Raw genomic sequence first — 17,479 nt, forward strand, 5'->3', positions numbered from 1 at the left:
GCCCTACTGGGCCCCATCTGTGGTGGTCTGATGGCTCTTTGAGGCGCGCGCGGAACGCGACGCGCCGCACGCACGGGTCTGGTTCTGGTCGGGCGGCGAACTACCCTTGCTCGCCGTCCGCAGGCCCGCACTTACGGTGGCCGGAGATCGGCACGCGATCCCCGACGCCCGGAGTGTCTCTCGCGACGGCTGGGGCGTGAGGAGGTTCGTTCTCTCACGCGCCCCGCCTCCTCCTTAGCTAGCATGACTGCTTCGCAGAAGGAGGAGACGGCATCCCAGTCCCCCTCGCTCCGCACCATGGCTTGTACCAATACCGGACGCGAGAGGTCGCCGTCGCCGACTACATCCTTGAGGACACGGCGGTGCTCAGCCCATGCAGGGCACAGCGCCACCGTATGTTCCACTGTGTCCTCAGGACGGTCCTCGCAGTGATGACACCCGGGCGTTTCCTCCCGCCCAATCAGAAACAGGAACCTACCGAAACTTCCATGCCCGGTAAGCACCTGCGTCAGGCGGTAGGTGAGGACGCCGTGGCGTCTCTCAAGCCACTCCTCAAAGAGGGGACTTATCGCTGCAATGACAGCGAGCCCACCTGGAACCAGCTGCGGCGACGCCGCCGGGCACGCCAGAGACTTCACCGCCATTAGCCATGCCGGGGACCTCACCACGCGCCGCCCGGCCCGTTACGCCCCACAGGCGAAGAGCAATTAGCCCAATCTTTTCGACTCCTCAGTCGACCTTACCATTAGATTGATTAAATAGATTAACCCCTTACTGCATACCCAGCCACAGTAGGTAGATATTAGTTAGTATAAGTATATTCCCCATCTTAGGGGGGAGAGATGTCATATTGGTATTCCTGTCGCGCTTGCGCGCTTGGTATTACTGCGCGCCCTTATGTTGGCATTACTGCGCGGGCTGCGTCCCGCGCATTCTATTCGATTTTAAAAATATCAAAGCAGTGTGCAACAAACTAGCGAGTTTGATTGACGAATGTCATTTCCCGATTTCCCGCGCAAATACTTAACAACTATTATGTGAGAAAGCCGATAATATAATAATTACTTTAGTTTTTGAAAAGAAATATGTTATTGTGTACAATGGGGCTACCGTTTCTTTCACTCGGCGCTTTTGTTTCTTGAATGGCAACCGAGCTCGCAAACCTGAACGTCCAAAGGTGTGCCACTAGCTAATTCCCTATTGGATGAAGAACGAAAGGTCCACACTAGCTCAATCTGGTGAGCAAAAAATACAGCCCCCAATGTCCTAAGATGAAATCCCACCACATTCAAACCATAAAAAATACTGTTGGACCTCTTTCACTAAAATCGTGCAATACCTTAGGAAAACGGCCCAACAATAAAATCTGAACATCTACCCCGATGTGTCAATAAAAATCTTGTCGAGGTGCGATTTATAAAATGATGGGATTTCGGACTGTCCTAGCTACCTAACAGATTAGCCGGATTCCGACTCAAAGCTTGGGTAAGAACGGGGTAGATGTTTTAGACAGTAAGAGATTGACACTCTCTCTGCCTTACAAGTCGGGGATGATTTTACTCCCTCAAAAAAGTCAGCTGTCTTAGCAAAAGGATGATATGAGATTAAAATAATCTCTCTCCTCCTCTTCAAGAGGCCTATAATAGCCCTCTAACAAGAACCTCTTCAAGAGGCCTATAATAGCCCTCTTGAAGAGGTTCTTGTTAGACTTGTTTTAAATTAACTGGTGTTCATTTTTATAGGATAGATAGACACAGAACACTTAATGGTAAGTTATCAGCACGGCCCATGGACTAGCTATCAGACTAACAAGCTCGTTGCATTTATATGGACTACGCTCTTTTCTAGAGCTGTTCAAAACCGTATAACTTCAAATATACGACAGATGGTAGTCCATTCCAGTTTTATTGCTGTAGGTAGAAAATTGCGAGAAAAAAAACAAAAGAAATAATATAATAAACATTTATTTCATTTATTACACACAACAAGATACAATCCATCATTAAATGAAAATAATTACATAAGTAATAAAAATTAGCACCACAAAATAAATAAACAAAATATTATTTTCTTTAGCAAGTAAATAAGGAATGATAAATTCAGTTTTATGCCGACAGGCAACGTCGTTACATTTGGTTTAGCTAGCACCTTACTCTAATTTATAATTAAAAAAATAATAATCCCGTTACTGGCGTATAGATTATAAATAAAGGGTTAACAGATTTTTTTTATAATTTTAGTCATAATTTAATATCTCTATGACATTATTAGTCAAAAAATAAAATGCGATCCTTTAGAACAAAATAACGGTAGAAAATTAAGTATTTTCTTTTATTTTTTTGTCAAATTATAATTCTAAAAATGCAACAAATTATCTAGATTCCATGCTAATTGCTAATTTCAATATTGGATAAAACAAATCGTCATTCTTAAACAAAAAAATAATTATAAAAAAATAAATTTCTTCTTTAAAATCACCGGTAAATGCTTTGGCATGTATTTGGTATTGCTTTGGTCCTAAATTAATAAAATTAATTACATATTACATTAAATTATAAAAATATACTAAATACAGTAGAATATAAAAATAAATTATGGCAACACAATAGGAACGACTAACATTTTGGTAACAAATTTGGTATAATGATATTTTAATGTTAATTATTCGATTGCTTTTAATGGTTGGTTTTACATTATTGACTTTGGTTTGCGACAAGACCAAGATAAACTTAATTTTAATAAGTACCCATTGGACTCAGGATCATTTTAATGGTTATCTAACCCAGTCCTTAGCAATGCTTCGGACTACCTAGCGGGTTATCAGGGCTTCGGTTCGAAAAGCAGGAACTAGGAACAGGGTAGATTTTAATCAGTAAGTCTCACTTCCTCTCCCCTCTTCCAAGGGGGAAGTCATTGGATGATTTTCACCCCTCAAAAAAGTCCTTAATGGCTGTGTTGACTAGAAATATCGATGTTATAGATTACTAAAAACATTTTAAAACATAAAAATGGGTACCACTACCCAAGAAATAATCATTAATTTATCCACTCATTTAATTAGATATGGCTATTAAAATCTTGACAGTGTTTTGCTGCTTTTGCTGCACTTGCTTTTAATCACATTTAAGTAATAATAGAAAACCTAATGTAGACTTTACGATCTTCAAAATTAAGGCTATTTTAACCTGAAACTTACTCCTGTTGCAAACCAAAGCTTCGAAAACTTCATAAAACAATTTAAATTCATATTATAAATGGCTGCAGTTCTCTTAAATAAATAAATATGGCGTTACAATACAGAATACGTATTCAAACATTCTGGGCTGAAAACTGTATATGTTGCTGTAAATGTTTTTTTTTAATTTCTGTCAAAATTAACGCCATAATGACGTCAGCATACAGCAACTTCAATTGAAAAATATCTTTAATCGATTCTCAACTTTATAACAATCAATAATGAAGTACAAAATCAATTCAACTGACCATCAGTATTGTTTCTCAAACTACTTCAGCAACAATTACAAATATAAATATGTCGACTTTATGCATTTATTTAGCTACATTGTAAAGGATAAATAACAACTTGCACTAGTTTTTAATGCTAGCGCCACACATGTGCCCGCAAGTATGGCACCAACATTACAACTTACCAAAGCCAGTTCCTCTGCAATTTAACTACTCTTAAAACCCTGAGGGTTGTTACTCTGCCACCTCCAAGTGTCGGCGCACATGTCCTCCAGAGTCCTCGTGGCCCTCCACGCCAGGAGGCGATGTGAGAGGGACACGTCTGCGTAGTTGGCTGCTATGTCGCCGGCCCTCCGGCCTACGATGCGGTAGGGTATGTCACGCCCGCTAGCGGACTTAAATGCTTCTATCATTTGTAGGACTGAGTAGCCGGTACCTGTGCCTGATGGAAGAAAAGAGAGTTTATTTGGAGTAGAAATAATGCTTAGGTGTTAATGGTTTGCATAGGTATTAATATCATATTTAAAGGTAGGTACTTCTTAGGCGCTTATGGCACTTGAATACAAAATACACTTTAACGGCGAATGGGTTGGTGTCAAAAAATCGTACGTTATAATAGTAATATTGATATTATTTTTCACACGAATATTTATAACCTACTGATATTAAACTGACTGAACTGTTCAGTCACTGTTACTATGTCAATCCAATCATTCAGTTATGACCTCTGAGTTTGTTTCAGCATTTCTTCTCAGAGTAGTCCGATAGGAAATGCCGGCCTCATCTAGTTATTTCAAAGATTGGCGTGTAAAAGTGTTATCTTATAACCAACTTGCAAAGTATCATTTACAACCTACTTTAACATTAACATTTCAAAAGAAACCTCAACGTAGATTTTCCACCCCTAAAAGAAACATCAAAACAGATTTTCTACCAATCTACCAAAGTGCCTACTCTAGTTACACTTTTAAGCACTCCAACCAACTCACCAAGATTAACAGCATGGAACCCGCTGAACCCCGGCTGGTGGAAGAGGCGCACGGCCTTGACGTGTCCGTCGGCGAGGTCCTCCACGTGGATGTAGTCGCGCACGCCCGTGCCGTCCGCCGTCGGGTAGTCGTTGCCGAACACCATCAGCTCAGGGAGGCGGCCTACCGCTACCTGAGGAGATAAATACAATATGTTTTTGTATATTATAACTCTTGGAAGACAAGTTAAAATAATTAGGTTTATAGGCTAATGTTCGAATACTGAAAAGCTCTACTTAATTTTAAGTTGTACTTAAATATCTATCTATCTATCTATCTATAAGCGTTATAATCGTGCTATCTCTGTTATTTTATAAATAATTGATAGTGACAGAACTAGTTTTGAGAGCGTCTTAAAATTGAGTAGCGTTTGATTATTTGGACATTAATCAATAATCACGTAACTGTTTGACGAGATAACTCGACTATTTACAAGCCACGACAGGAGCTCATATTACGAAACTAGTCGTGTTAGCTCGTTAATTACGTAACGTATAGTCACGCCTTGAGGGGGAGGCAGAGGTGCATATTACGGCACGTAATGCCATTGTACAATGTACACCCACATATCACAATTTATATTTTAAATCCCATATTAATGGGGATGAGCCTTTTGCCATATACTGGACACAATTCCAGACTCCGTAATATTACTGAGGAAATTTCTAAATTACGTAAGTAAGCCATTAAACATAATAATTAATACAATGTGTAGATACGAGATTATATTTATTTTATAATCAAAAGAATGATGTTTGTGAAGTTATTCATTACTTAAAAGATATGAATTACCTGTGCTATAAACGGCATGAGGTTGTTGGGTATACCGGCGGGATCCTCCCCGATACGGCCGCTGCGGTGTGCTCCCACGGGGTTGAAGTAACGCAGCGATATTATCTTCCATCTCTGTTCACACAAACAATGTAGAAATTAGTTAAATAGCTAGAAAGTTGATGAGGTGGTATATTGGAAGAAGGTTTATGTTTTATGTTTTGTTAGGTTTATGATTATGATGAAAGGGCTCCCTATCATAGGTGGACTCGTGTCCAGTACCCTTTTTGCTTTCCAGTACCCAGTTTGCTTTCGGCTCTCTAATTGGTTGGTTTATACGAGCTGGCTAATCAGAGCCCCGAACGCGCTCTCGTTTTGATTACGTTAAACGCATACCGTAAAAATTTAATAATAATAATCATCGTCACACCTATTATCCCGAAGGGGTAGGCAGAGGTGCATATTACTGCACGTAATGTCGCAATATAATGTACACCCTCTATTCACCATTTGTGTTATAAGACCCATGTAATCGCCGCCACACGAAGAACCGCACTGAGAAATATTCGAAATACGGAAAAAAGTCCAGTAATACTCCGGGAATCGAACCCGATACCCCTTGTCCGGCAGCCGCACTTAACTCGGCACGACCAACGAGGACCAACGAGGATAGATAGACCAACGAGGCAGTCTTAAAAAATATAATAACTATGATGATAACTTATGATCAATGTAATACTGTGTTTACGATTACTACACCATCAAAGCAGTGCATCTATCTACTCTACATAACAACACTAACCTGATCACTAGTACACAGATCCTTCATGATCTCCTCACAGAAGTACTTGGACTTGCCGTAGGGGCTAGTGAGGCCGCGGCCCGTCTCGTGTCCCTCATCGATCGGCAGTCGCTCCGGCTCGCCGTACACCGTGCACGATGAACTGTACACCAGTTTAAACACACCGTAACTGCGCATCACCTGGGGATTTATGTATTAGATGATTTTCTCTCTGTTATGATAATTAGGCCTTTATTTAACTTGCATTGTATGTATGTTTTCTAATTATTCATTGGGATTTAAAAAAGTTTGATCATGTCGGGGTACGTTGTGGGACACAGCTGACTTCATTGGGACGTCATCAGTGCAATCTAATGCATCCTAAACTATACCCATCCATATTTTAAAGAAAATAAACATTATAGGTACTATTGTTCAAACAATGAAACATTCGTTTTTCCCTACAAAGAGCCTGTTGCTAAGCACAATTTTCATCCCATCACACTAAGATTTGTTTGGAAGTTTGTCACGCTGAAATTACTGACCGGATTTTGTTGAAATTTGGTATACAGAGAGGGTATGAGCTGTCTTGGGTGATAGGATACTTTTTATCCTACGAGAACGCGGCAGAAGCCGCGACACTTACTATACTTAGGTATTTACAAAAGCAATATAATCATAATACTTATCATACCTCTAGCAGCGTGCATGTTCCCGTAATGTTAGCCTGGTAGTACTCCAGAGGTTTCTGCACCGACTCGCCCACCGCCTTCAGCGCCGCGAAGTGTATCACACATTCTATGCTGTGCTGGAAACAATTATTAAAAATATTAATAGAAACATATATTTTTCTAGTATAAACCGGTAAACGGGCGGCGATTGCTTACTATAAGATGATCCGACTATGTTATGGTAAGCAATCACCGCCGCCCATGGACAGTTTAGACACCTGATGTGTTACAAGTGCGTTGCCGGCCTTTTGGGGTTTGGGATTGGGTTCAATTACCCCCCCCCCCACCCTCCCCAAATCTACCCAATCTATCTTTTTATATTGAATAAGCCGGTAAACGAGCAGACGGATCACCTGATGGTAAGCAATCGCCGACGCCCAAGGACACTCGAAACACCAGAGGCGTTACAAGTGCGTTACCGGCCTTTTGAGGCTTAGAAATTTGAGGATTGTTGGGGATTGGGAAGGTTTGGATCAGTGGAATGAGTACTACACAGAATAAACCACCTTAATAGCTCAAAAAATGCTCACCTTTTCAAAAATCTTACTCAACGCCTGTTTATCGCTGAGATCTAACTCGTAGAAGCTAATCTTCTTATTGGTCAACTCTTCAATTATTCTAATCGGTTCCGGTTTCTTCTGTCCTTCTGCTCTGTAGGAGTTTGTGAGGTTGTCTACGACTACTATTTCAAAATCTGGACTCGTTTCTCGTTCTAGAATGGAGGCCACTGTGTGGGAGCCTACGTAGCCAGCACCGCCCGTCACTAGGATCGCTGAGGCCATCGTACCTCTAGAAAAGAAGATAAAATGCATTAGAAAACAAAATTAAATGTCTTACGCCCGAATACTAAAATGCTACTCAATTTTAAGTTGTACTTAAATATCGTGCTATCTCTGTCATTTTATAAAGAATTGATAGGGACAGAACTAGTTTTGAGAGCGTCTTAAAATTGAGTAGCGTTTGAGTATTCGGACATTAGTTAGTTTAAGCCTATGTTCTCATGGCAAGCGTTAAGTATAATATCGTTGACATCTACACACGTTTTATTCTGTACACATAATACGAGTGTGCATTGATCGAAAACAAAACGAGAGCGCGTTCGCTCTGATTGGTTGGCTCATTCGAGCGGGCCAATCAAAGCGCCACAACGTGTTCTCTTTTCGATTTCGTTAAACGTAAAGCAAACTCGTACTAAGGGTACTAATGTGATTGTTTTGCTTGTACAATACACATATATAAGAAAATGTGTATAATACACGACGATCACATAGGTAACCATTTAATAATTCACATATTTTACAATAAGATATAGATCAGTAATTGTTTTCCTTTTCTCAATAACTGACTATATGAATAACCGCATTTTCCTCTTAAGTTCTTTATAAATCCATATGCATATATTAAAATTTTCCATTCGATATAGAAAAGGAGTTATTCAAAACACACGATTTATAAAATACATACCACGCAGAAAACAAAACAACACGATCAATTTCATAAATAGCAATAAAAAAATTACAATCAGCAATCTGATATATTACCGTGCTGAAGTGGCTTCACAATTAATTGTGTCACGTAAATATGAAACACGATAACTTACGGTAAGTACCTACATAAACAACACATATAATACTTAGCTATGTTGTCCAATAGAATAAAACATTACAAAAGAAAATATATTTATTTGTTAAAGACGAACATCAATTGTTTAGTCCTTGTTTTGTTCTCAAAACACAATAAGTGTTTTTGTCATAGGTAGGTACTATTACAAATATTCTCAAAGGTAACATTTATTTATTGGTGGTTTTGTTCATAAGGTATGTCTATTTAAGAATGCGTTTCCATGGAAATGGTATTTCTAGTTATGACTATTATGGGCGTAGAAAATAGATTTAGTAAAGGTGCGCGTGCGCATGGCTATCAGAAACGGCAGTTTAATACTCATTATTAGAAAGAGAAATACCTATTTACTTCTGCAAATTACCGTCAATAACACCGAATACCTAAATATCCATTTCTTCAAGATTTTTAAGAGTCTGTAATCTCTTTTAAAATTTTTATTCTTCTAACATTTTAACAGCAGAAAATCGAAATCAGTCAGTCTGTTCGTCACGTACGCCACTAGGGCACATCATCAAATGAGGCAATCTTTCCAGTATAACATAGCTTGTTAACAAACAATAGGTACCTACCTATGTATGTACTATGAAAGTATATGTATATGTACTTATTTACTATACATACTAATACCTATTTTATTCTATCTACGTAGCCATATTGTTCAAGTTTGTATTTGTTTTTGCACTATATTCTTGTGTGATAATATGTATAAGAGTTGGTCCATTGCCTCTAATTTATCATCAACGTCGCCACCACGTCCCATACTAGGCAGATCCACTCCTGCTAGGTTATTCTGTACCTAACTGCCAATTTTATCTTTTGAAGTGAGCGCTATTCTTGCCCGTCATTAGTCGTAATACTCGTAATTATTGTACTGACAACCAATGACTTGGCGGACCGCGATTGAGTTCACTTCGAATTTTCGATTTTTTTTTTTATGATATACATCCAATACACCAGAGCCGTTACAAGTGCGTTGCCGGCTTTTTGGAAGTTAGGAATTTAAGGGTGATACAACGACCTCACAGAAAACCGACGTGAAACAGGAATTTAAGGGTGATACCACAGCCTCACAGAAAACCGACGTGAAACAGGGCTTGCATTGTGTCTCGTGGCGTGAGTGAGGTTACCGGAGGCCCAATCCGCGATTACCCAACAACCCTTAAATTCCAAAATCCCAGAAGGCCGACAACGCACTTATAACGCCTTATCAGTTTTTGAGCATACTTCAAAGGATTCGCAAGTGTTTTGCCAAGCAGTAATGAGCCATGCGCCATATGAACACCAAGTGATCGTGGCCTACAGTTGTGCATTGTAAAGCATGGCCTATCACAGGCCATAGTTTACTGGGGCATTTATCAATACTGGCTGGCCGTACTCAGTTTCCCGACACCACAGAAAAACGTTGGAGATGTGACGTCTTAAATGACTTAGGTACTTAAAATCAAAGATACAATTTAACCTAACCTACATACGAGTATTTCGCAATCATAATAATACGAGTCGTGTGCGTAGGACTGACGGTCCCGACGTTACGTGTGTCAATGAAAGATCGTCCGGGAAGTTCATAGATCACAGGTCAATATAATTTAGATAGGGTTTAGTTTACCAAAGATAGGACACGCCAGTGATAAACGGTAGGAATTGTAATAAATGTACTTCGCAAACATATCAATGACGGATGATAACGGTAAAACGGGGTGAATAGAATTCAAAGGGTGAATAGACATAAGAATGGGGTAAATAGATTAAGTTAGTATATTTTCCCAACATTTATTCACCCCCCGAATTCTATTCACCCCGTTTTACGGTACCTATAGAAGTCCCATTAATTTTGAGTTGGAAGAATTTTTATGGTTTTCTGTCAAAAATTTACTGAAATTAACTATAGTTAATAAAGTTATTTGTAAAGGTGTTTACAGGTTCAATCAGTATGTAAAGAACCTTGCTTTTTTGCGTCAAGCCTGCGACAAACTCCCAAACCGCTGCAACACCTGTAAGCCATGATCTACAGTAGATACAACCATGAAAACATCGGAACACTGAAGTCCAGCGAGTTTCAGGGACTGTCTGTCTGACTGATAACTGTCCTAGATCCCGCAACGAAATAACCTTGTTGAAATAACCTTATCAAGTAGATCCGCATATTAATTACGATAGCAAAAATCCGGATGAAATTGATAACTAGCAACGTCCGCATAACAATAGGCAACACCGATAGTTTAAAAAGTACTATACAAATAATTTTATTATGACACACGAAAATGCCATTGGCATTAGTTTAAAACAAAAACGTACTCATGTAGGCACCGATATATTATCTTGTAATTGGAAAAACTTGTAGAAAGGTACAATACTGATTGTTATATATAACTTATTTTAAAGCACTCATTTGTCATAATGGATTAGCGATGTTCCATATTTTAACGTGTATGTTATCAAGATTACATACGAAAATTCTGTACATAATACCTTTAAGTCTACATTATATAATTTGTGATATTTACTTGCGCGATCGACGGATTTAACGCAATCTTGCACATTTTTAATACTTACATGAAATTAACATGGACAATATAAAATAATTTTACTAAAAATTACGGTTAACTCTCGGACGGACGGACGGGCGGACAGACAGACATGACGACTCTATAAGGGTTCCGTTTTTTGCCATTTGGCTACGGAACCCTAAAAAAAGCTCTACTAGTTTCGAGTCAATAGCCTACCAGTAGGCCGCGTGACATCGTCGCGTCTGCGCACGCTGCTCATGATGAAGAGTCCCTCTGTGACTCGAAACTAGTAGAATTTTTCTCCATTAATTTACGTAAGTAAACAGTGATGATTTTAGTTAATATTACAGTAGGTCTGAGTAGGTAGTTTAATTATGGTTATTTCCTTACAGGTGCGTTTTCGGGGAATTTTAAAGTGGTCTTTCCAAATTATTTTACAAGGAAAATATACACACAATTTATGTCATAAATCCGCCTTTACCCTAAAACACTGTACCTAAGTTATTGAAAACAACATAAATAATTAAATAAGCAATAGACTGGTTCAGGGTGCTTTTCCACCAGAGATGTGCTATGTAGCTATGCTGCGAGGATATAATAGCTAAGCTGTGAAACTATGTTACCATTCCCACTGATACGTTATGTATCGGTGCGAGTAAGATGTGCAGCGCATACTCGAATGTGATGTATCGATAGTAGGAAAACCATCCATAGCATACATCCATAGCAAACATCCGTAGTACGCAACCTTCCATATAAAAACATATTATCTTAGTTGAGTCCGTTTCCACCAGTGCTAAGCTATGTACCCATGAATATGATTGGTGGAAGCCAAACGCATCTACAGCAACGTAGCACATCTCTGATGGAAAAGCACCCTATTCCTTGTTGATTGACCGATAGTATCCAAGGTGTTGATTATAAATTGTTTACAGTTTTACAGTAAACAATGTAGAGGTTATCATTGCTGTTGCGAATCCACCTACATCAATGAAACATGTGATAAACAGATGATTTCGTAAGCTGACTAGACTTATAATAATAAAGTTGAAGGGAACTGGGGATGGTTGGTTTTTAAAGCAAATTTTTGGATAGTTAGAAACTACGAAAGTAATAGTCGAAAAGTGAGCGCAGTACAAGTAACAGAGGGCTTTAACAAGATCGTTCCATTACCGCGTTTAACCCCCTGATTGGTTGGTTCATTGGAGTCAGCCAATCAGAACGCCGAACACGATAACGTTTCAATTTAAACGTAAAACAAACTCGTACTAGGTCCTTAGGAAAATAAACTGCCACTGATGGACTATGATAAGTCTCCTACTTATGAGGGTTTACCATTATCTTCAGTTGGCAGGTGGCGAAAGCAGCAGAAAGACAATACATCTAACACTTTTTCAGTATTTTTCTAATTATTTTTGTTATCAGCGAAATACTTGTCTAATGATAATTGCTATTATCAGTGTGTCCGGATTAAGTATTTTATTAGTCAATAAATTTTATCGATTAAGATAATCTGTGAAGAAATTATAACGTTATTTTACCTGAAACTACACACTTTTTTATATTAATTTATTAAAGGCGAGTTTTGATTGTAATAAAAGTCATATTTTTCGCCGTTAGTATGGCCTGCCGAAAACGGAGTGTCTAAAATGAGAGGTGGTGGCTCCCTACCAAAAAGGTATTTTTGAAAGCAGTTTTTAAGCGCCTGATGATGTTCTAGGCCTAGTGTATCCAATGGATATCCTTCATATCCAATGGGATACTTTCCAAAATACTACCAGGCTCTAGATTTTCAAAACATATCCTTTTTTGTCGTAGGAGTCTTCTCCTACGGCAAAAAAGAAGACCAAGCAATCATATTTCTGCAAACCGTATCACTTATCGGTGATTTATAATTTAAACCGTGAAAGAATAATAATCTTTTGTAGCATGACAAAATTCCCAGAAAATTGTAAGTTTAACTATATTGTACAATATTGTACATATACATAAAACTGTATAGTCGTAACGTATCGAATAGAACGTTTATCAGACCATCCGGTTGTAGTATAAATAATCGTACACGTTTTCATAATATCGTACCACTGAAACATTTATAAAAACCGATCTAAACTAGAATTTTATAGACTAGGTAGTATAAGAATCCAACCTCTTCAATCAAGATCTATTCGTTTAAAAATACTGGCACGTTATTTTTAAATCTAGGAACACTTGAAAATGGAACTCACAAACTTTTTTTCACGGACGTGGCAAAGGCGCGAAGCACACGCGAGCCGGAGGACGGCTGTGAGGTCACTGAGGAGAGTTCTTATCAAACCGTATACTATGTAAACGCGGAAATATATTGAGTATACATTACAATGAATGACGTGGGCTTTATGAAATGCACGTGCGATCAACACATGCTAGTCTTGATCTAGCGTGCTCGACGGCATAACAGGATATTTTCACATGGCGTTCGGAGTGTTCCAAGAATTTATAAACATGATTTTGACTGATATCGTAATACAGAAGTACAGAACTGTCATCCAGAAGTTACACAGGCAAAACTGTTCTCTAATAATATCTTCTGCTTTTACGTTTCGGGGTTCAAGACATGATGTCGACAGTAGGGCTGATGCCATGGACAAAAGCTCGAAGATTTGGAGCTGCGGACTACCTATCGGGTTTACCGGGGCTCCAGCTCGAAAAGCAGGAGTAGGAACGGGGTGGTTTTTAGTCAGTAAGAGTCTGATACTCCCTGTCGCCTCGCCTAAGGAGGGAGAAGTCATTGGATGATTTTCCCCCTTAAAAAAAAAGATATCATGTTCCTAGGACACGCGGGACTTCAGTTTTTCTAGATGGTGTCTACTGTAGATTTTGGCTTACAAACTACAAGAGTTGTAGCCGTTTAGGGCAGGCTATGACTGTGGCGGACTCGTCCCAAGGAAAAGTCACTCAACATTTTTTATCATTAAAGTCTATAACCATTTAATATAGTGTAACGCAACACCAGTATGTCGATTGGAACAGTATTACATGTAGATTACACTATCAGCACTTGTATCAACTTGTTAGCTGCGTATTGTGACACTGTCCGTCGTTCTCTACTATGATTGATAGGATTTTAATCGTTTTATCTTAGTGTTAATAAAAGTGGAGGAGAATATAAACGTTCTAATAGATGTCTTCGTTATATTTTAAAGTATATAACAGTAGGGCTACCCGGTTCTCGAATGCGAAGTTTCGTTTAATCTTCGGCCGTAGGTTTTATTGATTTACAAATGAAATTACTTAAAATAACGTTTTTAATTTCAAATCAAAACCTATTTATTTATCTTCATTACATTCGTTCATTTTCATTCACGAAAGTTCACAATAAATGGAATTGTGGTACGGAATTTGCGAAGTTAGTAGACTTCCAATTCTGAATAAAAGAACAGCTAAACGATTAACGGGCATTTTGTGGTCACTGAATGAGAGAAGGAGGGAGGCTTTGTTCCACAAACCTCAAAGAAAAAGTACTACATTTACAAGATAATACAAGATATATTGTGAACTAAACTGTCATTACCAAAAGTACGATGTAACTGCAAAGAAAAATCTAAAAATACACTCGTAAACTTAATACATACATACTTATATAAAATAGCGTAACTGAAACTGAGGGCCTAGTGGGTGTATTTTTTCCTTAAATTCCTAACATGTACGAAACGTTGGCGCGTTTATCCCTCTGATTGATTGGTTAATTGGAGCAAGCCAATCAGAGTGCAGAACATCATAAATATGTCGATCGCGTTAACGTAAAACAAACTCACACTAGGCCCTCTGGTTGTTGTTTCATTGTAATGCTAACGATGCACAAACCTAACGTAATACAAATAATCTAGTGCGTCATTTGGTTCTCACAGTAGTTAATTTTTAATTGAAGTCAAGCAACACTAATTTATGAACAAAGTCAACTTTTAAATCTATTCATCTACGTAGGCGCGGTGCCGCGCATCGTATACGGGGTTGGATTCGGATCCTGCTCGGATCAACTCTTTGTGTGATCCACAAATTGTTGTTTCGGGTCTGGTCTGAGTATCATGTGTATGTGAACTTGTATGTTTGTAAACACACCGACAACACAGGAGGAAATCCAATCCAATTCATAGTGCTACTCTTGATCCCCCAAACTACAGGGCCTACCTACACATTTATACAAAGTTGGCCAGAAGCAGTCTCATACATCACTTTTATTCTTTTCACATATTGCCTGGACTTTAAAGAGACAATGACCCCTGAATTTGTTTCAGTGTTTCTTCTCAGAGTAGTCTCTTAGGAAATACCTCAGGTCATGTAGAGGAGACCCATGTGAATAATCAGTGAGTGCTGACAATAATGACATAGTCATGTCTATTTTAAATAGACTCGTCCTACAATGTGACCTATTCTTATGTCCTAGTCAAATAACCTTCGAAACCATTTTCAATCTTATTGCCAGTGAAATAAGTTTTGTTTTGAATAACTAAATAATTTTATAAGAAATCTTGTATGCAGATTACTGTAAATTGATGTATTTTATTTAATATTAAAATACAAAACTTAATTATTATATTGTCACACCTTTAATTCCACTTCAGAATAAGCAGAGGAGCAGATAATATTAATATATTAGATGTCCATAAATTAATTAGTTATTGACTTTAAAATAACTGGGTAACTGCTGCACTTAGAAACATTTAATGGTTACTCAAAATATTCCTTAAAAACAATTGCTAAGCATGGGTTAAGTAACCATTGAATGACTCTGAGTACTGCAGTAATTCCTTCAACAACGTTTAAGTATTAGTTAGTGATATTTAATCACATTACACTATAAGGAAAAAAGAAAACATATTTTCAAACAAAATACGACTATTCTAACTGAAAATATTATTTTCAAGATACTCACTCATTTTCAGTGGGCTTCATGTTTATTCAGCTCTCGAGAACACACGTTGCGATGTATTCAAGGTCTGTTTATACAGTATACAATGTTCATGGTGTTGAAAAACCATTATATATACCTAATCATCATTGTTTACTTTACGCGATCATACTTCAGGCACTAAGTAATAAACATTCTTAATTAAATAACAATTAAACGTTTGTTATAGATGTGTCTTCGTTTCTTAAATGAAAGCAGTGATATGTTATGTTATAATAAGTTCTTTTCTAAGGATATTAAAGATATTTTCAGTCGAGATTCGAGAATAATTTAGATTCAATTCCGGTTTCTTTCAGTCGATTTTGACAGATTACCGGGCGGAGGCGAGAAGTGTCATTGTCATATCTGTATGTCTGTAAACAAGTAGATTTTTTGTAGAGATAGAGTTTAAATTAAATATTTGTAATTAATTCATAAAATGGGACATAAAAACATTATAATGATTATGTTCAATGAAATTAAATTTTTCGATAGTGTTTTTGATCGAGTAAAATTTCTAAGCGTTCGGAATCGTTATAATATTTTGTATATTTTTTTTAAACTGGATTAGACTATTAATTTATAAATCAAGTTGATTAATGCTATAATTAACTATTATAAAATTAAATATTAGCTTTTGAAGTAATATTTATGTAACTGTTTCGATTTGTTTATAAACAGTTTTAAAACCTGTTTTTATAAACAGGTTTTGAACGCGTTTACAAAATTATTTTATTTCTGGACGAAAATTTTAATGTTGCATGATTTGAAAAATAGTTTTACACGATTTCCGCCAAAATATATTCATCTTCAACTCTTCAGAGTTGAGAATATATTTTGGCCTCGGTGGCCCAATTTTATAATACAACATTACGCTTTAACATTTATAAAAATAAGATAGATAGTAACAACCGTAAAAAAGAAAAAAAATATGGAGTCAGCGTCTATTTTCTATTTCTACAAAATATTGACGAGTAGGTGGTTAGCGTTTAGAATTGTTTCTATACTCCGAACGCACGATTTCGTGCTGTAATATGTATTACATAGCCATGTCCATACTTTAATAGATAATTTAAAAATCCATTTCACTTTACAATTATTATAAAATCATAAGAAAAACTACAAAACAAACTTCTTAATATTATAAATGCGAAAATTTGTGAATTAGTGTACATATATGTTACTCAATCACATCAATACGGCTGGAGGGATCGGGATGTAATTTAGAACAGTGGTAGATTATGGTCTAGAATAACACATAAGCTACTTTTTATCCTATGGTAACTTGGATGAAGCCGCTGCCTGGTAAAAGCTAGTAGATAAATCTCATGAGCTGCTTTGTTAACCGACTAATGTGATACTGACTACTGCAGCAACTGAGCGATATAATATATTGAATTTAGTTCTAAGATTTTATTAGTAATTATTGTATTAAAAAAATAAAAAGAGAAAGAATACCTAGTAATTGTATTTTATAGCTATCATTGTTGTAATTTAATATGATAAATGGACAAATAAAAAGAGGTCAATAACCATCAAATGACCAAGTAAAAATATGATTCGAAAATAAATTAATCATTCATTTCATTATAAGTTAAGTGGCTTAATTGTTATGCATGTAAACATTTTTTTTAAATTTTCAT

At 37.3% G+C, this 17,479-nt stretch overlaps 1 protein-coding gene across 3 annotated transcripts; it reads right to left on the minus strand.

The window, feature by feature from the left end:
* Positions 1 to 1,948: 1,948 nt before the first annotated feature.
* LOC118277511 (UDP-glucose 4-epimerase) lies at positions 1,949 to 16,093 on the minus strand. Of its 3 annotated transcripts, none has more exons than XM_050696648.1 (7): positions 15,822 to 16,093; positions 7,307 to 7,565; positions 6,740 to 6,853; positions 6,067 to 6,246; positions 5,286 to 5,399; positions 4,455 to 4,626; positions 1,949 to 3,907 (listed from the first exon to the last, which is right to left on the minus strand). In XM_050696648.1, the coding sequence occupies exons 1-7, from the start codon at positions 15,839 to 15,841 to the stop codon at positions 3,672 to 3,674; spliced, it is 1,095 nt and encodes a 364-aa protein (XP_050552605.1). In that variant the 5' UTR covers positions 15,842 to 16,093; the 3' UTR covers positions 1,949 to 3,671. The 3 variants fall into 3 exon arrangements, with proteins under 3 accessions (XP_050552605.1, XP_050552606.1, XP_050552607.1); XM_050696649.1 differs by lacking the exon at positions 15,822 to 16,093 and adding an exon at positions 13,135 to 13,220; XM_050696650.1 differs by lacking the exon at positions 15,822 to 16,093 and adding an exon at positions 13,056 to 13,202.
* Positions 16,094 to 17,479: the final 1,386 nt, after the last annotated feature.

The sequence above is a fragment of the Spodoptera frugiperda genome, chromosome 10, assembly GCF_023101765.2.
Source record: "Spodoptera frugiperda isolate SF20-4 chromosome 10, AGI-APGP_CSIRO_Sfru_2.0, whole genome shotgun sequence".
Taxonomy (NCBI): domain Eukaryota; kingdom Metazoa; phylum Arthropoda; class Insecta; order Lepidoptera; family Noctuidae; genus Spodoptera; species Spodoptera frugiperda.